This window comes from Heloderma suspectum, chromosome 1 (assembly GCF_057233095.1).
Source record: "Heloderma suspectum isolate Gila_16-S chromosome 1, 16-S_ref, whole genome shotgun sequence".
Classification (NCBI taxonomy): domain Eukaryota; kingdom Metazoa; phylum Chordata; class Lepidosauria; order Squamata; family Helodermatidae; genus Heloderma; species Heloderma suspectum.
The window spans coordinates 219,105,575-219,131,152 of record NC_139458.1 but is presented as its reverse complement, the minus strand read 5'-3'; the positions used below and the strand labels follow the sequence as shown (position 1 = coordinate 219,131,152).

The 25,578-nt window shown below is 43.1% G+C and overlaps 1 protein-coding gene across 2 annotated transcripts in view; it reads right to left on the bottom strand.

Annotated features, from left to right (window-relative positions):
• SPAG16 (sperm associated antigen 16) overlaps positions 1-25,578 on the bottom strand; it is a 775,737-nt gene that overhangs the window by 344,583 nt on the left and 405,576 nt on the right. For both annotated transcript variants that reach the window (XM_084819345.1, XM_084819334.1), the window contains exon 11: positions 15,133-15,276. In XM_084819345.1, the coding sequence (XP_084675471.1) occupies positions 15,133-15,276 (144 nt within the window). The remainder of the gene's footprint in view (positions 1-15,132; positions 15,277-25,578) is intronic.

Below are 25,578 nucleotides of genomic sequence, written 5' to 3'. Positions count from 1 at the left end.
AAAAGCAGAGGTTGCTGACTGGAGACAAGAGCTTTTCCCTCAGTGGCAGAGGGGGAAAGGCCAGAAGAAGCTGCTGGGCTGGATGGAGAATGCTTGCGGGCCTTATCAGGCTTGTGGACTGGAGGTTCCCCTTCCTTGACCTACGGGATGTAAAAAAAGCAGTGCCATCTCTTGCTGGGACTATAGTGGACAACAGCTAATTCACATGCATCCTCTGCAGAACCCTTTTGTTGAAAGTCATATCCACAGAGGAAAAGATGCCAATCTTACAGTGCTTTGTGAAAGATTGCAAGGAAGCCCAGCAGATCTCTTTGAGCAAAGTGTTACCCCAAAAGCAAAAATACCAGCAGCCACTCTGGGGAAATGCACTGTGATCTCAGAAAGGGGAGATTTCCCTTCAGACCAGTAGGCCTGAGCAATACATTCTCTCAACCACCACAAGATCATGGAAACTGAAACCTTCTGTCCCAGTGTGCTATCTGATGTGACATAAACAAGGCCTCTGTATTTCTGAAGCAGTCAAAGCTAGATAAAAACAGAACTCCCTCTGAACATCTAACTTGTGCCAGGCCTTCTACTGAGGGTGCACCAGCACAGGACAAAACAAAGCCAATAATATCTTCTGCAGGTGATGAAAAACAGAATTGATTTTGGGCAGAAAGGAAGGATCAGTTCTAAGAACTACCTTGACTTGATGGAACACACAGAACTGGGGGTCAGATGACTTTGCCCCCAAACACTGAAACCTGTCTGATGGAATTCATGGACACTAGGAATATGATCTTGAGAGTAACAATCTCGAAGGGACATCTGGCCAGTGACTCAAAGGGCGGAACCCTTAAGCACCAAATTCAGGTTCTAGGTCTGGAATTTATAGCTGGCTAAGAAGTGTTTCTCCCTTAAGGAAGCTCTAAATGTGGGGGTGACTGGTGAAGAAACCTCTTCCCTTGCATGCTAGGGCAGGTCTGTCACCTCATGTTTGAAAGTGCTGGTGCTAAGCCCCTTGAGAAGATCTGCCTGAAGAAACTCCTGCCTGAAGATGCTTCTTGACCCAAGATAGAATCTTGGTGGCCTCTTTATTGAGCTTTCCTGACCATGTGCCTCCTCCCCTTGTTGATGTACACTGTTGTGGACAAATTTTCTATCCTTATGAGTGTGTGGTAATTTTTTATTTGACCTGTGGAGTGCTTCAGGGCCAGCTTTATGGCTCTCATTTCTAACAGACTGGTGCTTAGCAGAACTTCTTCAGGTGAACTGCCCAGAGAACTTCAGCTATGGGGCGGTATAGAAATATAAGGAATAAATGACTACAGCCCTTGAGTCACCAGGTCCCTCAGGTGGGTCCCCACTCCTGAAGACTGTTACCACTGCTCTGACTGGGCCTACCAGGCTGACCTCCCTGGCAAACCTCTCTGATACAAACCACTAGGCCCAAGAATCCCTCCTGACAGAATGCCAGCCACATACATGATCATTGGTCACTGCCTCCTGGAATGGGAAGAGCATCCTCTTTAGTTTCCTGTTGCGCAGACTCAACATTTTGAATAGCTAGGCAAACCTTGTGCTGCCTTTCATTTGTCAGGAACTTCTCGAACCGATACACTTCCAGAACCACCCCTGATGTTCCAGAGACTACAATGAGGTTAGTGGTCTGTTGTCTACAATCACCAGAACTCATGGGCTTCTAGGCACTCTAGTGTCATCTGGTTATTCTCCACCCCCTTCTCCCTGCATGGGAATCTGGTGTGGATGTTGTTTAGATGAGGGGAAAGATAGATGCCTGCCATCCTTAGGTGAGCCACAAGGACCACCAGTTCTTAGGTAAATACCTTGGGGGCTGAAGTTAGGCCAAACTGCATGCCTCTTTATTTAAAATGTGTTTCCTGATAGGAACCTCCAGTGGAATGTCGAAATATACCTCTGACTAGGGATGGCAGAGAATTCCGCCAGTCCCCCAGAATCCATGGCAGAACGGCCTCCTCCCCCCTGCCCCCCCACGGAATCCCCCAGGATGGAACTTACCTGGGGCGGATGCGGCGGATTCGACGGCGACGGTTGCAGCGGTGGCAGCAGCGGCGGTGGCTGGTCTCCTGGCCGGCCGCGGCCGGGCTGCTGCGGCTTCCATTGCCATCCTTCGAGCTGTGGTAGGCTATGTAAGAATTTATGTAGCCTATCACAGCTAACCCCCACCCCAAAAAACACCAGCGTACGCAAATGGCAAAGCTATGGCGGACGCCATTTCCATTCCCTATTTTTCACCGTTAAGTATTGATGTAGCCTATCACAGCAAAAGGAAGCCACGCAAATGGCGGCCACTACAACGGCTGCCATTTGCAGCCACAGCAAACCAGGAGTGGCCAGGAGACCAGCCGGAGCTGCCGCTGCTGGAGCCTCTGCCGCTGGAGCCGCCACTGCATCTGCCACCAGGTAAGCTCCATTCCGGGGGGATTCCGCGGGGTGGTGCTGGGGGAGGCTGTTCCGCCACGGATTCCGTGGCGGAATTCTCTGACATTCCTACCTGAAAAAGAAGGAATTAACTGGCAAGCTCAGCAACAGCAAAAGGCCTGGAAGACCACGGAAGATAACTAAAGGGGATGACCGCAGAATTCTGCTCATGGTGAAGATGAACCCTTTCTCAACATCTAGCCAGGTCAAGAACGCTCTTGAGGTGGTAGACATGTCATTGTCAACATCTACAGTCAAGAGACAGCTTTATGAATGTAAATACAGAGGCTTCACAACAAGGTGCAAACCACTGGTAACTCTCAAGAACAGACAGGCCAGATTAGCCTTTGCCAGCAAACACCTAAAAAAGCCTGCCCACTTCTGGAATAAGATTCTTTGGACTGATGAAACCAAGATTAACTTGTACCAGAATGATGAGAAAAGTATGGAGAAGAAAAGGAACAGCTCATGATCCAAAGCATACCACATCATCTGTCAAACATGGTGGAGGCACTGTTATGGCATGGGATGTATGGCTGCCAATGGAACCGGGTCACTGGTGTTTAGTGATGACCTGACTGCTGATAAAAGCAGCAGGATGAATTCTGAAGTGTATAGGGCTATACTTTCTGCTCAGATTCAGCTGAATGCTGCCAAACTGATAGGACGCCGCTTCATATTGCAGATGGATAATGACCCAAAACATACAGCAAAAGCTACCCAAGAGTTTCTCAAGGCAAAGAAGTGGGATGTTCTTCAATGGCCAAGTCAGTCACCTGATCTCAACCAATAGAGCATGCTTTTCACTTACTGAAGACAAGACTGAAGGCAGAAAGACCCACAAACAAGCAGCAGCTGAAGGCAGCTGCAGTGAAGGTCTGGCAAAGCATCTCGAGGGAGGAAACTCAGCATTTGGTCATGTCCATGGTTTCCAGACTTCAGGCAGTCATTGACTGCAAAGGATTTTCATCCAGGTACTAAAGGCGATCCTTAAGTTTGAAATGATGTTGGTTTGTTCCATTACTTATGAGCCACCAACAATGGGGGGGGGGGGCGTATGCCACTGGCTGTACTTCCTGAATGGTTAGTGCCCCACTTTTGTCAAACCCCTTGAATTACAGCTGACAGTCCTGACTTTGCTCCCATCTGGGTGTGTTTCCTTTCAATTTCAATGTGGTGGTGTACGGAGGCCAACTGCCAAAACAGTTATCCTTGTTCCAATATTTCTGGCCCTGACTGTAAGGACATAAAGTCCAGGGTCTAATATTGTTAACGTTGTATAGAAGCTAGGTGAGAAATCAAATGCACGTTCTCCTCAATGTAGATTTTACATGCACATTACAGACTGACAAAAAGTCCAATTTAATCCTCACATGTGAAATCCTCTTAGTAGTTTTACACTGAATCATATTTACCAAACAAGATGAAAAATTAAAACTTTATGGAAATCTGTATTGATTTAAACTCTGCAGAGAATAGTCTCTGCTGCCATAGATGAAGGAGAGAAGCGTTATTTCACTGACACTGTCCCAAGAGGGGCAAAAGTGCTTTCAAGTTTCAAGATCACACAGCCTGTTATTGCGAACAGCCAGCTAACAGCTGTACATTTAAGTGAAGCCTTCCTTCTCTCCCATATAAATATGAGTAAGACTTTAAATAGTCCCATCCATCTGGTCATGTTTCTTTCTTTTCTCTTACTCTCCAAAAAAAGAGGGGGGGATAGTTGGGAAATACAGACAAATCTTATTTAAAATGTTTCGAACACCCACATTTGTGCATGGATATTAAAAATAAAGTTGATATTCGTATATAAGCCAGCTGGTTAGTCCAAATGAATGGTATTATATATCATCCACACTTAAGAGGCTGGTATATCAGCAAGCTTTGGAGCAGCCCAAGGTTTGGAGAAGTGCAAAATATCTTTAGCAGAAAAAACGCTAAGTAGGAGTGGCGAATCCCCCAAACAACTGAATGAGGACTGAGCATGCTCAGTGCTCACAGAATGCTGACTGACTACTGGGGGCAAAACCAGAAAAATGGAGGAAGGAGAATAGACCACTGTATTGTACAGGAGAGCATGGCTGGCTGGCTGGAACAGTGAACAGGAGCACTTCACACTGCAACATTTTGTTGCAGGCCCCACTTCTTTCCACAGATTTTCCATTTCTCAGTCTGTGAGACCAGCACAGCTGTAAACCCTAATATATCATAGCAGGTTTTTTCTATAGGACCATGAAATGAGGGAAAAAAGCAATCAGTATCTTTCTTAATGAAATATGGCAATATGCCTAGATAGTGGTTTCAGTCTTCAATTTGTATGCGGTGCCCATGAACTCAGTATGGCTACTCCAAAGTAAGTTGCCTGATGACTATACTGCAAATATTAAAGGGTTGTAGTCACTTGTTGTTGTTGCTCAGTCATTAAGTCGTGTCCGACTCTTCGTGACCCCGTGGACCATAGCACGCCAGGCCTTCCTGTCCTCCACTCTCTCCCAGAGTGTGCTCAAGTTCATATTCATTGCATCGGTGATGCTATCCAGCCATCTCATCCTCTGCTGTCCCTTTCTCCTTTTGCCTTCAATCTTTCCCAGCATCAGGGTCTTGTCCAGTGACTTTTCTCTTTGCATTAGGTGGCCAAAATATTTGAGCTTCAGCTTCAGTATCTGTCCTTCCAATGAGCACTCAGGGTTGATTTCCTTTAGGATGGACTGATTTGACCTCCTTGCAGTCCAGGGGACTCGTAAGAATTTTCTCCAGCACCATTTGGCTGCAAAGTACATAATCAATCTGATTTCGATATTGACCATCTGGTGATGTCCATGTGCAGAGTCGCCTCTGGTGCTGTTGGAAAAGAGTGTTTGCTATGATCAGCGTGTTCTCTTGGCAAAACTCTATTAGCCTTTGTCCTGCTTCATTTTGTACACCAAAGCCATGCTTGCCTGTTATCCCGGTGATTTCTTGACTTCCTACTTTAGCATTCCAATCCCCTGTGATGAAGAGGACATCTTTTTTTGGTGTTAGTTCTAGAAGGTGTTGTAGGTCTTCATAGAACTGATCAACCTCAGCTTCTTCGGCCTCAGTGGTTGGGGCATAGACTTGAATTACTGTAATGTTGAATTGTTTGCCCTGGATTTGTAGTGAGATCATTCTATCATTTTTGAGATTGTACCCCAGTACTGCTTTCCCCACCCTTTTATTGACTATGAGTGCTACTCCATTTCTTCTAAGGGATTCTTGCCCACAGTAGTAGATATAATGGTCACGTGAATTAAATTCACCCATGCTTGTCCATTTTAGTTCACTGATTCCCAAGATGTCGATGTTCAATCTTGCCATCTCATGTTTGACCACCTCCAGCTTACCTTGATTCATTGATCTTACATTCCAGGTTCCTAAACAATATTGTTCTTTACAGCATCGGACTTCCTTTTCACCACCAGACACATCCACAGCTGAGTGTCTTTTGGCTTTGGCCCAGCCGCTTCACTCTTTCTGGCGCTACTTGGAAATTCCCTCTGCTCTTCCCCAGTAGTATATTGGACACCTTCTGACCTGAGGGGCTCATCTTCCAGTGTCATATCTTTTAGCCTTGTGATACGTTCCATGGGGTTTTCTTGGCAAGAATACTGGAGTGGGTTGCCATTTCCTTCTCCAGTGGACAACATTTTGTCGGAACTCTCCGCCATGACCTGTCCATCTTGGTTGGCCCTGCACAGCATAGTTTATGTCTTCACTGAGTTACGCAGGCCCCTTCACCACAACAAGGCAGTGATCCATGAAGGGGTTGTAGTCACTAGCTCCTCTATTAAGACACATTTCAAGTATGTAGAAGTTAAACACATACTTTACCATTGCAAATAGTAGTCTTAACCTTGCACAGTACTAAGCAAAGCCTCCAAGGCAAAGTGCCTTGTTTGACAGAACAGGATAATCTTCTCTAAGACAGGACTTCTGAACTTACTGTTGTCTCCATATCAAACACATTTACTGAAGGCCCTGTGGAATAACAGCGACTTAAAACAGCAAGGTCAAATCACACAAGTCAATGCTTTTTCACAGTTTCAATATAGATAAATGTGTTTTACTTAACTAGAGCTTAAAAATGTTACTTCAGGCTGCCTTTTGAGGAGGCTCTTGAGTCATGAGTTTGACAGGGCAATCTTGACCACTAAACCTCCTAAGCTGTAAAAATACTTTCAGTACAAATGACTCACCAAGCTTAAAATCTGCCTTTTGAAGTCGAGGAAAAGATTAAGTATTAGGATAATTCCTCTATTCCAGTATTCTTCCAGTAAAATAATATATTATTCAAATATTAAGGACAAACAGATCTCTTTTAAAAGTAGGGAGGTGCCTTATACTGAGCCAGACCACTGGTCCATCCAGCTTAGTATTGTCTAAACTGACTGCGAACAGTTCTCTAGGGTTTCAGTTGGGCATTTCTCCCTGAAGATGCCAGGGATTGAACTTGGGACCCTTTGCATGCAAAACATGCACTCTACTACTGAGCAATGGCTGTAGCTCTTGTCAGTACAGAATAGCATTCCCAAAGAAGCACAGATATTCTCCATTTGGTGTATTAAAGAATAAAGGATTGTCCTCTCCATTCTAGTCAGGGACAAGAAGGAAGTTTTGTGAAGAGGCTGGAAATGGACTGGGTGGACCCTGATGGACCTTTGTCTGGGATCCTATGGGCAATCGGAGTGGCCCCAGCATAATCCTGAATCTAAGATGGCAAAGTAAATGATTTTGATTGCTCTGACTCGCCTGCCATGGGCAACTGAAGTGGCCACTAAGAATCAGGTTGCCTGACACTATATATAAACAAAAAAAGCCTTTAAAAAAACAGTTTGACTTCTGGAGTCCTCAGAAGCATTTTTTCCCCTCACCTGGCATTGATTTATGAGGGCATTATCATTGTCAAGAAGATTGATTTGGTGTGCTGTTGAGGTATCTGTTTAAAAATACAACCTAGCTTACTGTCTGAGTAGATGGATTCTAGAGCTTTAGATATCAAGGAAGGAACAGAAAGGCTAGTGATATTATATGTTAATTATCCTGGATAAATCAAAATGTCACACTTTTTGCTATACACAAGTTGGAACTCGGCAAACCACGCATATGTGTATCTATATTTATTCAGATTTATATCCCACTGCATAGTTACACTGCCTTGAGAGGGTTCCTGAGGGGGTCCCTTAGCTAGACTAACCAAACCCAGATCTGCTTAGTTTCAACATGGTTTCTGCATCATATCCCTTCAGACAACAGAAATTCAATCTTAGAATTACTGGTTATACGAATCTAAAATAACAGCCCCTAGAAATCAATTAAGATAGTGACTATGTTATTCCAAATGTTCTATAATATTTTTTTATTTAAAACATTTCTATCTCATCTTTCTACCAATATCGGCCATCACAGCTCCTTACAATTTTTTTTAAAAAATTAAAACAAAAAAGGGCCTACAATACATTAATGAGTTACAGTGTGTCGTAACTGTGAAATAGCAAATCCAGTCTGGAAAAACCTATAGCCAAGTTTATAGCTATCGATCTCAAGTGATGGCTGGGTTTCCCTTTATTAGCAAGACTGAGGAGGGACTAAACTCCATAGTGCTGTGGTACAGTCTATGTTTTGCATGGAGGTTCAATCCTGGCATCTCTAGTTAAAAAGATCTTGGGTAGCAATGTAAGGTAAAACTTCTGCCTGAGACACTGAGGAAAACTGCCATACATTTCTAAACTAAATGGACCAGTGATCTGATACAGTATAAGGCAGCTTCATACATCGGGAATTCAGCTTAAGGGAGGTATTTGAGAAGTCCTCCTGGGGTCCCAATCTGGCCCTCTGGACTAAAAATTTGATGCCATCTTTGTTCTAAAAGTCCATACATATTGATACACGTTCCAGACTCTCATCAACGGAAGGTTTGGATTTCACCACTAATTAACTAATTGCCATTTCCTTCTCCAGTGGACCACATTTTGTCAGAACTCTCGGCCATGACCTGTCCGTCTTGGGTGGCCCTGCACGGCATAGCTTATGGCTTCACTGAGTTACGCAAGCCCCTTCGCCACAACAAGGCAGTGATCCATGAAGGGGAAGTAAACATTACAGAACAACTAATATATACATGGCATTTCTTCACACTCACTCAGGAGCTGTTCACACAGGGGCTCTGTGGAGTGTAATGGCCATTGATGATGCAGCTTTTTCTCCAGAACAGAGAGTAAGAATGACATGTTAATCAGTTTACACCAGTGTGGTGCAGCAGAGAGACTGTTGGACATGAGTACTGAAGAATGAAGTTCAAATCCCTGCTCAGCTTCTCAGGACAATCTACCTCATAGTGCCGTGGGAATTTGATGATGACGACGACGACGATCATAGAATCATAAAATAGTAAGGTTGGAAGGGGCCTATAAGACCACTGAGTCCAATGCTCAATGTAGGAATCTAAGTCAAAGCATCCCTGACAGGTGGCTGTCCAGCCTTGTCTTGAACGCCTCCAGTGTGGGAGAGCCCACCACCTCCCTAGGTAGTTGGTTCCATTGTCGTATTGCTCTGACAGTCAGGAGGTTTTTCCTGATGTTCAGCCAGAATCTGGCTCCCTGTAACTTGAGCCCATTATTCCGTGTGTCCTGCATTCTGGGATGATCGAGAAGAGATCCTGGCCTTCCTCTCTGTGACAACCTTTCAAGTACGTGAAGAGCGCTATCATATCTCCCCTCAGTCTTCTCTTCTCAAGGCTAAACATGCCCAGATGATGATGATGATGATAAAGTAATCAGTACAGTGAAATAGGGTGCCAACATGAAAAATAAAGAGTTCTGAGTAGACAGCATGTTAGAGTGTAGCATGGGGTCAGCTTCACCCGATTTGTTGTGAACTTCTGCAAAAACATCTGTATCTACCTAACCATTATTTCTCTCCAGTCCTTGTTAGAATGTCCACTAAGCTACTACTCAATCACTTATAATGAAACCTTTGCAACCAAAACATAATGTCAGTATCTGAATAATATTAAATGCACCATTTTTAGTAGAACTCTAAGCTGGAGAAACTCTGTGGATTCAAATGGTGCAATGGCAGACAAATGGCAGACAAATATAGCAGCAGCCTTTTTCTATTCTTCCAGCACCATACAGTGAGAATAAATTCAGACTGGCTTATTTTAATTTCAATAACTGAATGAGAAAAAAGGAAGCTTTTTGAAAACTGTGTGCTGGTCAAAGACTAATGAGAAATCCTTGGAGGCCGAGTCACTGGATGCCATGGTAACAATACATGATCAAAATCATATTAGTATGCCTAGCACCTCTACAAATGATTGTGTGCTCTTCTAATTGCCCCCCCCCCCCAATCATTCCAGAAATGACTTTGATGTCCATAAGGGCAGTAGGAACTACACTGCGTTAAGCAACCAGACTATTTCAATAGACATGCATATATGTACCAAACTTCCTGAATTAAAAAAAGCAAACAGGCTATAGGCCTGTAGCATCCCACCTAGTTCTCACTGAGGTGGTAAATCTGTGTCCAGGGTTTATCACTTCACACTGAAGGTAGGGATTTAACATGATGAAATGTTCTTCCATATTAAAAAAAAATTCTGCACATGGAAAACTAGATGTCAAGGGAAAGGCTTCCAGTCCAGCCTTCTCCCTGCCATACTAGTTTTCTATATGCAGGATTATAGTGTGTGTGTTTTTAATAAAATTAACATTATGATAGCCCCCACCTGCAGTATGAAGTGGTACCACTCAGAAATAGTTCTACCACCTTAATGAGAACTGGGCCAAAGGTTTGGTTGATTAGTTCAAATTATACGTGTGAAATATAGCACACATATCCTCCCTGCCACTGTGGATTCATTGTTCCAGTGCTCACAGTCCTCCAGCACTCAAAGCTCTCAAGTTTGTCAATAAATAGCAACCTAACCCTTCCTGCCATTTGGCCATGGGAGATGTTTCTCACCAGTTTCCTTCCTTTTCTCTACTCCTCTTTTCCTAGTGTCTTCCCCTGTTTTCTTGGGGTTCTCTCTCCTTCACCCACCCTTCTACTTAGGTCCTTACTGCCTAACATGTCCTCCTTCTTTCAGCTGCTTCACCTTTGGTCCATCACCACACTCAGTATTCAAGCCATCAGCCTCCCTTGTTCTTCTACTTCACTACACTTCCTACCTACAGTGCACCACAGCATGTGATCCTAGGTCCTGTGTGAGAGTTTTCTCACACCCTTCCCTGACCATACCATTCCCTCACAGAAGCTGTGTTGTTCTCAACATGAAACAAATGGTAGGGTGGTGTCACAGGGCAGAGGATCTTCACCACTGGTTGAAGCCGCACCTTCTGATCTTGTGGGAAAATAGTGTGTATGGAGTGGGGATGAAACATTAAATCTGTCCCCTACCACTAAAAGATAATCCCCAAGCAGCCTATAGTTAACAGAGAAATTCTAATTACAAGGCCCAGGAAAGTACTGTGCAGGAGGATATAGCCACAGGATGGCTGAGGAAGGAGGTATCAGGTGTGCTGTGGTGGGGGAACAAGGATGGCTTGCTATAACATAGAATCATAGAATCACAGAATAGTAGGGTTGGAAGGGGCCCACAAGACCATTGAGTCCAACCCCCAGCTCAGTACAGGAATCCAAGTCAGAGCATCCCTGACAGATGGCTGTCCAGCCTTGTCTTGAACGCCTCCAGTGTGGGAGAGCCCACCACCTCCCTAGGTAATTGGTTCCATTCTCATATTGCTCTAACAGTCAGGAAGTTTTTCCTGATGTTCAGCCGGAATCTGGCTTCCTGTCATTTGAGCCCATTATTCCATGTCCTGCACTGTGGGAGGATCACGAAGAGATCCTGGCCTTCCTCTCTGTGACAACCTTTCAAGTACTTGAAGAGTGCTATCCTATCTCCCCCCAGTCTTCCCTTCTCAAGGCTAAACATGCCCAGTTCTTTCAGTCTCTCCTCATAGGGCTTTGTTTCCAGTCCCCTGATCATCTTTGTTGCCCTCCTCTGAACCCTCTCCAGTTTGTCTGCATCCTTCTTTAAGTGCGGTGCCCAGAACTGGACACAGTACTCCAGATGAGGCCTAACCAGTGCTGAGTAGAGGGGAACTAGTACTTCCCGGGATTTGGAAGCTATGCTTCTATGAATGCAGCCCAAAACAGCATTTGCCTTTTTTGCAGCCACATCACATTGTTGGCTCATATTCAGCTTGTGATCGACAACAATTCCAAGATCCTTCTCGCTTGTAGTGTTGTTGAGCCATGTATCCCCCATCTTGCAACTGTGCATTTGGTTTCTTTTTCCTAGGTGCAGAACTTGGCATTTATCCCTATTAAATGTCATTCTGTTGTTTTCTGCCCAGCGCTCCAATCTATCCAGATCATTTTGAATTTTGTTTCTGTCTTCCAAAGTGTTAGCTATTCTGCCCAATTTGGTGTCATCTGCAAATTTGATCAGCATTCCCTGCACCTCCTCCTCCAAGTCAATAATAAAAATGTTGAAGAGCACTGGGCCCAGGACTCAGCCCTGCGGTACCCCGCTCGTTACCTCTCCCCAGTTTGAGACGATCCCATTGATAAGCACTCTTTGAGTCTGATTCTGTAGCCAACTGTGGATCCACCGGATCGTTGTTTCATCTAGCCCACTTTGAACTAGTTTGCTCATCAGGATATCATGGGGCACTTGGTCGAAAGCTCTGCTGAAGTTGAGGTATATTATGTCCACACCATTCCCACAGTCCACAAGGGAGGTTACCTGATCAAAAAATGAGATCAGTTTCATCTGGCAGGATTTGATCTTGATAAATCCATGTTGGCTTCGAGTAATCACTGCATTGTTTTCAAGGTGGTTACAGAGGGATTGCTTTATAGTCTGCTCCAGAATTCTCCCAGGGATTGATGTCAGACTGACTGGTCTGTAGTTCCCATGTTCCTCCTGTATACCCTTTTTGAAGATAGGGACAACATTAGCCTTCCTCCAGTCATCTGGCATTTCACCCGTCCTCCATGATTACTCAAAGATAATAGATAGTGGTTCTGAGGGTTCTTCTGCCAGTTCCTTTATTACTCTGGGGTGCAGTTCATCTGGCCCTGGAAATCTGAACTCATTCAAAGTAATTAGGTCTTCCTTGACCATCTGCCTATCGATCTCAAGCTGCAATCCTGCCCCTTCAGCCTGTACTTTCGTTCCTCTGTCTTTTACTAAAAGTACTTTCTAAAAGTACTTCAGCCTGTACTTTCTTTCCTCTGTCTTTTACATTTGTGTCCGCAGCAGCCTGTCCGCAGGCAGAACTCCGGCTGCGGATGGCCCCGTTTGGCTGCTCCGCAGAGCCGCCGCGGAGCAGAACCGGCCGGGCAGGATTCTGGGGGGGAGGACCGGATCGCCTCCCCCATTGAGGATTCCGGGGTGAGGGACGGAGCACCTCCCCCCCACACCGCGAATCACATCCGCGAAAAGGTAAGTGACTTTCGTACATCCCTAGCGGTGCATGAGCCATTGTTACCCCCAACTCTACGTCTCCCTTCCCTGTAGCATTCAGTTTAAAGCCCTCCTGAGTCCTGAAAAATGTTCTTCATGTTATGGCCAAACACATTCTTCCCAGCCTTTGTGAGGTGCAACCTGTCCCTTGCCAACATCCCATCTTCCAGGAAGTATAGCCTGGATATAGGCTCCCTCTGACCTTGCCTGCTCCTTCTCCATATAGAAGCAGCATATCCCACTGCTGCAACCACCACTAAAAACCTGCAGTCTCTGGAATTTCTCAATGCTGGTGGCAAGCAACACAGCAAGGGTGGTAGCAGCTACTATTGTGTCTTCCTGCTGCCTGTTCAGTGAAGCATATGAAGCTGCCTTACACATGAGTCAGACATTGGTCCATCTGTTCCAGTATCATCTGCTCTGACTAGTTACAGTCTCAGGCAGAGAACTTTCCCATCACCGAATGGTTTTAACTGGACATGCTGAGGAAAACTGGGACATTCCACAGGAAAAGCATGTGCTCTGCTTCTGAACGATGGAGTTGGCAAGGACTTACCACCAGGCACCAGAATCAGTGAGGTGCAGTGATACTCTAGCAGTACCAACCACTGGTTCTTCCTATCCACCAGTGACATGAAGGGTCAATGGAGCTGCAGAGAAGAAAGACTCACTGGCAAGCTGCCATTGCACACAAGAACTCATGGATGAAATGAAAGTCTGTAGCAGTAGCAGATAATGGCTGGGGTCACACAACACAACAACCCACACTCAAGGTTGAGTATGAACATTGTTGTTGAACTGTGGGTTGTAGCTGAACTGTGAGTTGTTGTGTTGTGTGAACCCAGCTACGCTAACAAACCATGGTTGGTTAACCACTAACAACCCATGAAGAGGACCTATGGTTTGTTGTTGGGTTGTAAACTGTGGGTTGTTCCTGGTTAACAAACCATGGTTTGTTAATGTGGTTGGCTTCACACAACACAACAACCCATGATTCAAAGGCAACTCACAACAACAAGCCACATTCAATCTTGAGTATGGGTTATTGTGTTTGTGAACCCAGTCATTGTATGATTCTGCCTGCTGTTCCAATGGACAAGTAAAAAAGAGGAGTTTCTGCAAGAATTTGTCACAGGATTTCCTAGGCCATGACAATCAATGGGCACAAGCAGAAGCTACCATCAAAGAAGCAGGCCAAAAGTAACAGGCAAGTGGGAGAGGACGACAGCTGAGTGGGAGAAGAAGAATGGTGGGGAAAGAGTGGACAAAGACAGAGCATAGGAATCTTCCATTGCCATCAGCGTGTGTGCGTGCGTGTGCGTGTGTGTGTGTGTGTGTGAGAGAGAGAGAGAGAGAGACAGAGAGACAGAAATAGACCCAAACTGAGTAAACACAAACAGCTAGTAATGTCCAGTTCAGACTTCAGTATAATACTGAATGTGGAAATTACTATTCAGTGCTCCTTCCCTAAAATATTGTACGAGTTACCTCTCTGATGGTACACACTTATGCTAATAGACAGTTCACATGCCCAGCTAACTGTGCAAGTAATCTGTCAGAAAGGACATGTGAAGTTGTCTTTAGTTATATGTACACATTAAAAATAATTGGGTTTTATAACATATGTCTTAGGAAAACACTGTTACATTCTGTTCGCAAGGTGATTATATTACTTCTCATTCATAATGATAATTAAATACAATTAATGATTGGACTATGTCAGTGTCTTAAATGACAGTCTAATATACTATGGAGGGAAAAGTCAACATACTTGTTCTACAGGTAGTCAAGGGGGGAAAATAAATACCAATGGGATAAATAAACAAATAAATAAACATTAAAACAAGAAATAAATTACAGTATTTATAAATGATTTTAAACATGCACCTAGTTTGTCCTTGTGATAAGCACAGAAGGACTGAGCAAGGTGAGAGCTGAAAAGCTTATTACACTTGGCTAGATGCACAAGCGTGTGACAAAACTTTGAGATGTACAAAATACTGAAAGCAATCAATCTTAAGTCAACACAGCGAAAGCCAAAGGAACATTTATCTACATGTTTGGAAATTCAGCAGAGAGTAGAGGGGTCCAGGCAGAATAGAAAGTCATCAAAGCAGGCCAGCTAGGACAGGCAAAGCAAACAAGCACTTTCCCAGAAGGAATTAGTGCTGGTTCACAACACTGTTTTTACTAACCTTGGATGGAAGCAGCACCCAGAAAGCCAATCAGTATGACCTTCACCCTTCATGATGATGTTGCCATTAGGAAAGGCCCACATTTTCCACAGGCGATCATCACTTCCAGTAACAACGATGTCTTTCCTTGGATGTAAAGCCAAGCTGTGGGGAGAAAAAGGAGGAAATAGGGGGTAAAAAATGGAATCAAAAGAACTTCAGGAGAGAAGTTCCACATTGACCATCATAATATAATATTTATAAAATACGAACAACTATAAAAATGGCAGAATGACAAAAAATACTAAAATTATTATAGTCGTTGTTGTTGCTGTTTTTGTTGTTGTTGTTACTTCTGCTAGAAACCAATCATAAGGAAAAAGCTTCCTCCTAATACCAATGTGTCAGAATGCTAAACCCACCATCCCACCATAACCATTCACAACTGCAGAATACAACCAACCTTTACTTGAGGCCCTCGTGATACATTTTATAAATTTCTCAGATTTCCCAGAGATGTCCTGTCCCCCCCAACCCAGCATAAATTCTCTTGATATCTACAAGACAGGCAGAGGAGGCATGTGGAAGAGAGGACTGCCCAAATCCCATGACCAGGCTTGCCCCTGGTTGAGAGGTGGGTGGGCTTTGAGAAGCATACCCATCCTATTCCTCAGATGTTGAGTGTGACAGCTTGGATTATCAGTTTGGGGGCAGGGCTCCTTCTCTTAGGTCATTTTGTTTGCAATTAATAATACATGTCTTCTATTATTAAATATTTTATAGTCTTTATAAATTACTGTTTTTTTTCTATTTGAAGATTTTTTTTAAAAAAATAAACAATTCAATTTATATACATCTGCATCCAAATAAAAATGACTTGGCCTCCTTTAAGCTTTTTCAGCCTGGGCACATCTCACTATCCTCAGTATGGATGCATGGATGTGGAACATTATCAGCCCCCTGCTTTTCTCTAGTCTTTTTTTCAAACATCTTGGCTTTTTTTTTATAAAATCAGCAGCTATTTTTCCTCAAAATGTTTTGTAATAATCTGTAGGAAGGCTAGTTGGTAAAAAAAAAAAAAAAAAACATGTATAGCATATCAGAGAAAATAAGCTCTTGCCACTAGAATGTAATACAGAATGTACAAGTCACAGGGTTTCCCCCTCCCCCACATCTATTTTAATTACAGTGCTCCTACGAAATGCTAAAGCTGCTCAAGAATCGTACAACCAGAAGTGAATACCATTTAATTAGCAGTCGGGTTGGTGACACAAGTATGGTTGGGTTGCCTCTTGAAAAAAGAAATCACATTCATCCCTCAAAGAGTGCCATATGTGTAACATTAATTAGGTGCCCTTGCCTTCCTTTCAGCGACTCAGCATTGTAAAAAGTTTTGCTTCATCTTTGTTCATAGGGTCTAATTATTTCCAATACAAAAGACCTTCTAGATTCAAGTAAAACTATGGTAAGAGGCCATGTCACATGTGATATGAGCATTCTTTCCCTCCTCCCTTTGCAGAAGGATTGAGTCTCAGGATTAGACAACAGTACAGAAGCCATTGTTATCATTTTTATTTGGTATCTGGTGAACTGATGTACCTACTGAAAAATTATGAATCTTTTAATATACTTTAGAACATGAATACAAATTCACACATGTGCAAAAGGAATGTTAAATATGCAGTATATGATAATTAATAATTTGGATTGTAAACAGAGAGGCTAAACAATGCAAATTCCAGGAGGCAATTAATATATTTGCATTAAAATGCATGTCAGTCTAATGGTAACTTGGTCACAGCTATGATTCTCAGCATACCTACTTGGGAATATGCAGCATCTATGTTCCATTGACTTCCAGATGACATTAAACATTAAAAAAAAAGACACAAGTTTATTCAAAGTTGGGGGAATAATCAGTTAACAGCTAGCTGAAATCCTCCCAATTATCTAACGGAGTCTGTGTAATTCAGGTCCTGGAATAGTTTAAAACAAAGTATCAAGAGCCAAAAAAATTATGTTGTTAAATTTTTGCAATAATTTACAAGGCTTTTATTAGGCAACTGCAAATAACTCCTGCATTGTTATATAAGAGTGAGCCAAGTGAGTGATTGCAATAACGTTCACAGAACATGGTGATTAGTAGGTGGTCTTCTTTGGATTGCACATACCTTATTATGGTGATAAAAGTGATGCAATCCTATCCCAATAGTAGAGGTGAGGCTATATTTATTTTGTTTTGTTTTGTGTTTTGGTGCTGAAATATACAACAGTAAGATTTTAGTACTGTATTTGTTGTGGTTCAACACACAGTGGCCCATGTTATTGTTCCACAATTTGCAAACCTTGCAGACCACTAGAGGGTGAACTCTATTAAAGATGAGTATTTGACTAAATCCCAGTTCAAAAAGGCCAGACAACTGCAGTTCTGTCTGCATTCAGTGACAGTTAGCTCAGTGATTATTAACAAAATTAATCAAGTTCTGCCTGCTGATGCTTGGAATAGTCTAAAATTTCAGAATAGTCAGATGGGGTGTTCAAATGTGAAACGAAATGAGCAAACAAAAGAACATTGTGAAGCAAATTATAGAGATTATTTAACAGACAATAATTTCTATTGTGTGACCTATGCCTCTTTTCAATTATTATTGTTAATTATTATTATTATTATTATTAATGTTGAAGTGCTCTTAACACCCCTGAAACGATAAACTTTCTTTTGCAATCAAAGGAAAACAACTGTTCCCAAATGCAATTTTAGCATGACCAACTTGAAACTAAGACTGCTTTTGTAACAGTTCTTATCTCTAGCTTGTTTGGGATTAACATTCATCATTATTGTTAGCAATTCCCAGGTTTCTGTTGCATGGCAGCTTTTTCACAGATGGTTAAAATCGCTGCTGTGTTCTGTACACATTCAGAAAGAATGTGACATGGAACTTGCCACTTGGCAAGTTCTGTTAAATTGCAACGGTTTATACAAGAAAGTATTTCTAAATTAATTTGAAAATACAGTATTAATCTGCCAATTCAAATGTTTAAATTAATATGAAAATTAAATGTGTTTTCTTTTTCAAGGTCACCTTTATTAGTTTGTTCATCTTTAGAGGCAGAAAAAGATGTCATGTCCCATTTCCAGTGGACAGGGCCCTGATCCTGCAGATAGATGCCATCTAGTTTGGCTATTACTATTATCCCTCACTTTGGATATTGAACAGGCTCAAGAACCACTCCCAATCTCACTGTGTGTAGTAGAGGAAGGGAGAATTAGGGTGCAGTCCTATCAAGATAGACGGCCGCCTCCGAACTCGGAGGCGACCGCCTATCCAAAGCAAGGCAGAAGAGGCATGGGGGGGATTGTTCCCTCCACACCTCTTCTGCCCTGCTATTTTCCACTAGACAACCATTTTCAGCTGTCTAACCGCGGGGGGGGGGGGCGCGCCGGCAGAGAAGGCTGCTGTATGACACATTGGATATGTCGTACATGCAGCTCCACTCTCCTCACCCCGGAATGCCCACCAGAATGCCCCTTTTCAGTCACTCTGCGCTCCTCTTCCGAGGGTGGAGGACGGGGCTCCTCCACGCTGCCTCCAAGGCAGTGCGGATGTCGGGGGAGGTCGGTTTTCCGGGATCCGACCTCAGAGTACGGGCTCCGAGGTCAGTTCCTGGAAACATCATATCCTATGGTCCTCTGGACAGTGTCTAGTGGCCACAGGATTGCTCCCTTAATGTCTAAACAGGTTGCATTTCAGCTGGGACTGCAACATTTTTCAGAACCCTATTCTGGGAAAAAATCCAAGCTCCAAATGTCCTGGTTTTCAAGGATTTGTCTTTCCTTTTCTTTCTCACCATGCAGACTGATAGCAGCTAAACTGAAGTCTAGGATAAGCACTGCAGATTACTTAATCATATTGATCTCTATAGCTCTGTATCTGGAACTAGAGATACTTGGGGAATTTGTTCACTCTGCATTTTGTAATGAAGTAACTTGATCCACACTTCCTGGACCACTGTGTGAATCGGGACATAGTTATGTGGCTCGGTCCACAATTTCCTGAAGTTTAAAAACATTGTTTGAATGCTAACAGTTCCATGAGATGGTATGAGGGCTACCTTTAAATCTTGAATCTCTCCCCCACACCTGACAAGTAGGTGGTCCAAACAGCTAGAAAGCTTTGCTGCCACCATGACCAGTGTACGGGCCTTCCAAATGTGGCCACAAATGACCCTGAGGGAGAAGTGATATGATGATGTGCCAGCCCTCCCAGGAATGGGTGAGTGAGGATATGGCTTCCCCCATAGGACTATGATGGGCAACCGTATCTATACAAGTCTCTGGGAAGGATGGCATGTCATCACATTGCCTCCCTCCCATGGCCATCTGGAACACCAGTGTGCTGGTCACAGCAATAACAAGGCTTTCTAACTGCTTGGAACAGCTGTATTACCTGTGGTGTAAAAAACACACACCCCTAAATGATTAAGCTTTAAAGGTAGCCCTCAGACAACCTCATAAAACTGTAAGTAATGTTTTTTTCTTTGCAAATTTGAGTGCATTTTAAAAATAAATAAATCGCAATCTGAGTGGGAAACAGAACAAACCAAAAAGGGAAAAGAAAAAACAAAGTCACACAGAACAGAAATTGCCCAATCTCTCCATCCTTAACTGTGACACCTCATAAGCTATGGTGACACCAACATTAAGTTATGCTGCTAAGGCTAGAAAAGGAATGGGCATAAAACATATTCTTTGGGGTGGATTTGTTGCTTTTCCCTCCAAAGTTTCCTTTTAAAAGCCTTCTGTGTAAAGGCTGTGCAAATCAGTTTCTACTGGTAACTGCTCTCTCTCCTTCTCCCAGGGATACCAAGGATGTGTGTATGGTGGGGTGGGTGTGGAAAGGATGGGAAGAGTTTGGGTGCGGTGAATGCTTTCTGGCTTCCACCTCCTTCTCTAATTTATTGATGAAAACCACCCAGATGAATATTAGAAAAGGAGAAGTGCCTTCTTCAACTGTTATTTGACATGGTGGGAAAAGTATAAGATTTGGCAGGAATGAGGAAAGGGTGAGAGACGAAACCAGAAGTGGATTTTGGGGGGAGGGAAAGGATTGTGGGCTCGGCTTTAATATATTGATATTCCTGCCTAAACAAGTGCTTAGAGGCAGCCTGCTCCTGAATGCCAGTTCTTAATTGGTGAGCAAAAGGTACTCTGCACATGTTCAGAGATCCTTTTCTTCCAATATTCCAGAAGTTAGCTCTTCATATGTTCAGATACATTCTTCATTGTTTTAGTTTTAATCTAGTTTTTAAAATTTATATATCATTTCACACAAACAAAAGGAGTCCCAAGGCAATTTACAAAAAAATGATAAAATACAAAGAATACAATATAGAATAATATATTCCTTCAAACATACAGATTTACTGAACATATCCATCCCAAGATACCTATATAGCTAGTCTTCATCCAGCACAGGAATGAACAATAAAACGGCTCGGGTCCAGGTTATCTGAAAGAGCTTATTCTCCCCTATGAGCCTACTCGTGCCCTGAGATCTTCAGGGGAAGCCCTTCTCGCCATCCCGCCACCATCACAGGCATGCCTGGTGGGAACGTGGGAGAGGGCCTTCTCGGTGGCTGCCCCAAGGCTCTGGAACTCCCTTCCCAGGGAGGCGAGAGTGGCACCCTCCTTGATATGCTTTCAGGCATGTAAAAACTTCTTTGTTCTAGCAGGCCTTTGGGGATAACTAGCCTGGACCTGTGAAAACATGACAGGTGGATACTATTTTTCTTGTTGTCTTTTAATGTTTTGATATTTTTACAATTTTAATATTGATGATTTAATTATATTTTTAACTTTTGTACACTTGTATTTATATTTCTGTTTATAGGTTTTAATTGTATAAGTTTTAATGTTGTAAAGCTGCCTTAAGTCCCAGTATTGGGAAAAAGGTGGGATATAAATAAATGTAACAACAACAACAACAACAACAGGCGGACCATTAAAACTATCCAAATGCCCAGGAGAAGAGAAAGGTCTTCGTCTGGCACTGAAAAGATGACAGAGTTGTCGCCAGTTCAGCTTTCCCTGAGGAAATTGTTATGTATAAGTAATTGTTATTTTTGCTTAAGAAATATGGCTAGGAATTCACTGATGGATCTAAGGCTAGTAACTTACTGCTGTGCCTCTGTATTCTTCAGCTGTAAAATGGGGCCAATGTCCTCTAACTGCAGTAGAGTGCATACCTCTCTATATTATGCATTTGTCTTGCTATATAGTGTATAGCTTGCCTAACTTGCATTTGTCACGCATAATCACCTGCTTGCAAGCACTTTATGTTCTCACTTTCTAACTGAAGCATATTTGACTCTGGATTGTGTTGGCCTGACTATTATCCACTCAGCTCCTTAGGCCTACTTACTTTATCACAAGAATGTCCCTATTTTCTTCCATGAAATGCTGGAGGATATGGTTGCATGCATTCAATTTCACTTGCCTGATTCAGACAAGAGTGTATAATAGATGTATTCAGATAAAAAGACAATTCAAATACACAAAGGCTTACAGCATGTAAGTCTGAGTACTCATTAGTCACTGAGGCTATGTAGGGATGTCCTACTCCATCACTCCCCTTCATGGATCACTGCCTTGTTGTGGCGAAGGGGCTTGCGTAACTTAGTGAAGCCATAAGCTATGCTGTGCAGTGCCACCCAAGAAGGACAGGTCATGGTGGAGAGTTCTAACAAAATTGTGGTCCACTGGAGAAGGAAATGGCAACCCACTCCAGTATTCTTGCCAAGAAAACCCCATGGAACGTATCACAAGGCTAAAAGAGATGACGCCGCAAGATGAGCCCCTCAGGTTGTAAGGTGTCCAATATACTACTGGGGAAGAGCAGAGGGTATTTCCAAGTAGCTCCAGAAAGAGTGAAGCGGCTCAGCCAAAGCCAAAAGGACACTCAGCTGTGGATGTGTCTGGTGGTGAAAAGAAAGTCCAATGCTGTAATGAAAAATATTGTTTAGGAACCTGGAATGTAAGGTCAATGAATCAAGGTAAGCTGGAGGTGGTCAAACGTGAGATGGAAAGATTGAACATTGACATCTTGGGAATCAGCAAACTAAAATGGACAGGCATGGGCGAATTTAATTCAGGTGACCATCATATCTACTACTGTGTGCAAGAATCCCTTAGAAGAAATGGAGTAGCACTCATGGTCAATAAAGGGTGGGAAAAGCAGTACTGGGGTACAATCTCAAAAATGATAGAATGATCTCAGTACGAATCCAAGGCAAACCATTCAACATCACAGTAATTCAAGTCTATGCCCCAACCACTGAGGCCAAAGAAGCTGAGGTTGATCGGTTCTATGAAGACCTACAACACCTTCTAGAACTAACAGCAAAAAAAGATGTCCTTTTCATCATAGGGGATTGGAATGCTAAAGTAGGAAGTCAAGAAATTATCGGGATAACAGGCAAGCATGGTCTTGGTGCACAAAATGAAGCAGGACAAAGGCTAATAGAGTTCTGCCAAGAGAACATGCTGATCATAGCACACACTCTTTTCCAACAGCACAAGAGGCAACTCTACACATGGACGTCACCAGATGGTCAATATCGAAATCAGATTGATTATGTCCTTTGCAGCCAAAGATGGAGAAACTCTATACAGTCAGTAAAAAAAAGACCTGGAGCTGACTGTGACTCAGATCATGAGCTGCTTCTTGCAAAATTTCAGCTTAAATTGAAGAACGTAGGGAAAACCACTAAACCATTCAGGTATGACCTAAATCATATCCCTTATGAATATACAGTGGAGGTGAGGAATAGATTTCAGGGATTAGACCTGATAGACAGAGCTCCTGGGGAACTATGGACGGAGGTCTGTAACATTGTTCAGGAGGCAGCAACTCAATCCATCCCAAAGAAAAAGAAATGCAAGAAAGCCAAGTGGCTGTCTGATGAGGCTTTACAAGTAGCTGAGGAAAGAAGGGAAGCGAAAAGCAAGGGAGAAAGGGGAAGATATACCCAACTGAATGCAGATTTCCAGAGAACAGCAAGGAGAGACAAGAAGGCCTTCTTAAATGAACAATGCAAAGGAATCGAGGAAAACAACAGAATGGGAAAGACTAGAGATCTCTTCAAGAAAATCGGAGATCTCAAGGGAACGGGACAAAGAAGGCAGGGACCTAACAGAAGCAGATGAGATTAAGAAGAGGTGGAAAGAATACACAGAAGAACTATCCAGGAAAGATCATAATGTCCCTGATAGCCATGGTAGTGCAGTCATTGAACTTGAGCCGGACATCCTAGAGAGTGAAGTCAAGTGGGCCTTAGGAAGCATTACTAACAACAAAGCTAGTGGAGATGACAATATTCCAGCTGAGCTATTTAAAATCCTAAAAAATCATGCTGTTAAAAGTGCTGCACTCAATATGCCAACACATTTGGAACACTCAACAGTGGCCACAAGACTGGAAAAGGTCAGTTTACATTCCAATTCCAAAGAAGGGCAATGCCAAAGAGTGTTCAAACTACCATACAATTGCACTCATTTCACATGCCAGCATGGTGATGCTCAAAATCCTACAAGCTAGGCTTCAGCAGTATGTGAACCGAGAACGACCGGAAGTACAAGCTGGGTTTCGAAGAGGCAGAGAAACTAGAGACCAAATCGCCAGCATTCGCTGGATCATGGAGAAAGCAAGAGAATTCCAAAAAATGTCTATTCCTGCTTCATTGACTACGCTAAAGCCTTTGATTATGTGGATCACAACAAACTGTGGCAAATTCTTACAGAGTTGAGAGTACCAGACCACCTTACCTGTCTCCTGAGAAACCTGTACCAGGGCCAAGAAGCAACACTAAGAACCAGACATGGAACAACTGATTGGTTCAAAATTGGGAAAGGAGTACGACAAGGCTGCATATTGTCATTGTCTCCCTGCTTATTTAACTTATATGCAGAGTACATCATGAGAAACGCTGGGATGGATGAATCACAGGTTGGAATTAAGATTGCTGGGAGAATTATCAACAACCTCAGATACGCAGACGTTACCACCTAATGGCAGAAAGCAAAGAGGATCTAAAGAGCCTCTTGTTGAGGGTGAAAGTGGAGAGTGCAAAAGCTGGTTTGAAACTCAACATTAAAAAAACTAAGACCATGGCATCTGGCCCCATCACTTCCTGGCATATAGAAGGTGCAGAAATGGAAGCAGTGACAGATTTTACTTTCTTGGGCTCCAAGATCACCACAGACGGTGACTGTAGCCATGAAATTAAAAGACGCTTGCTCCTTGGGTGGAAAGCTATGGCAAACCTAGACAGCATAGTAAGAAGCAGAGACATCACCTTGCCGACAAACGTCCGTATAATCAAAGCTATGGTTTTCCCAGTAGTAACATATGGCTGTGAGAGCTGGACTATAAGGAAGGCTGAGCGCCGAAGAATTGATGCTTTCGAACTGTGGTGCTGGAGAAGACTCTTACGAGTTTTCCCTGGACTGCAAGAAGGTCAAATCAGTCAGTCCTAAAGGAAATCAACCCTGAGTGCTCATTGGAAGGACAGAAAGTGAAGCTGAAGCTCAAATATTTTGGCCACCTAATGAGAAGAGAAAACTCACTGGAAAAGACCCTGATGCTGGGAAAGATTGAAGGCAAAAGAAGAAGGGGACGACAGAGGATGAGGTGGCTAGATAGCATCACCAATGCAATGAATATGAACTTGAGCACACTCCAGGAGAGAGCGGAGGACATGAAGGCCTGGCGTGCTATGGTCCATGGGGTCACAAAGGGTCGGACACGACTTAACAACTGAACAACAACAACAACTCCATCACTGCTTTACCTGTCATGTGAAGCTTTATACTATATGCATGTCACAAATTCCAGCCTCTCTGCATAAGCAAGAAGCAATGATAGATCAACAGACAGACAGACAGACAGACATAATATAATTATGTATGATATAAAACAAAAAGCAACTGCTGGAAGCTACAGTCAGGAACAGGGGAACGGTGGATGAGGAAGAGGTGCACAAATTTCGTTTTCAAATTTGCCCTCACAGCTGCTCCCTCATCAGGGAAAAAGATAAAGTCCCCCATATCCCACCCACCCCAGTCGGGAGGGAAAGCTAGTAGATGAGGTTGAAGTTAATTTTATTTTTATAGTAAGTTTTCTGTCAGAGCTAAGTTGTATGGGTGAGGTCAAAATGGCTGCACCCATGGTCTGCAATTTCTTTCCGAGGGAGACCTGTTTATATTGACCCTTCCTTTGGTGGTCTCCTGACAACAGGAAAAATACTTTTAAAATTTAGACAGACGTTTGGCCTGTCAATATAATCTATTTTGTCAGCTGCTGCGGTTGTTTTAAAGTCTCTTTTTTTAACTGACTGTTGTTTACCTGTTTGTTTTATATTTTTATAGGCATGCCATCTGCCTACTTCTGCCCAGAGTGGGGGCTGGCT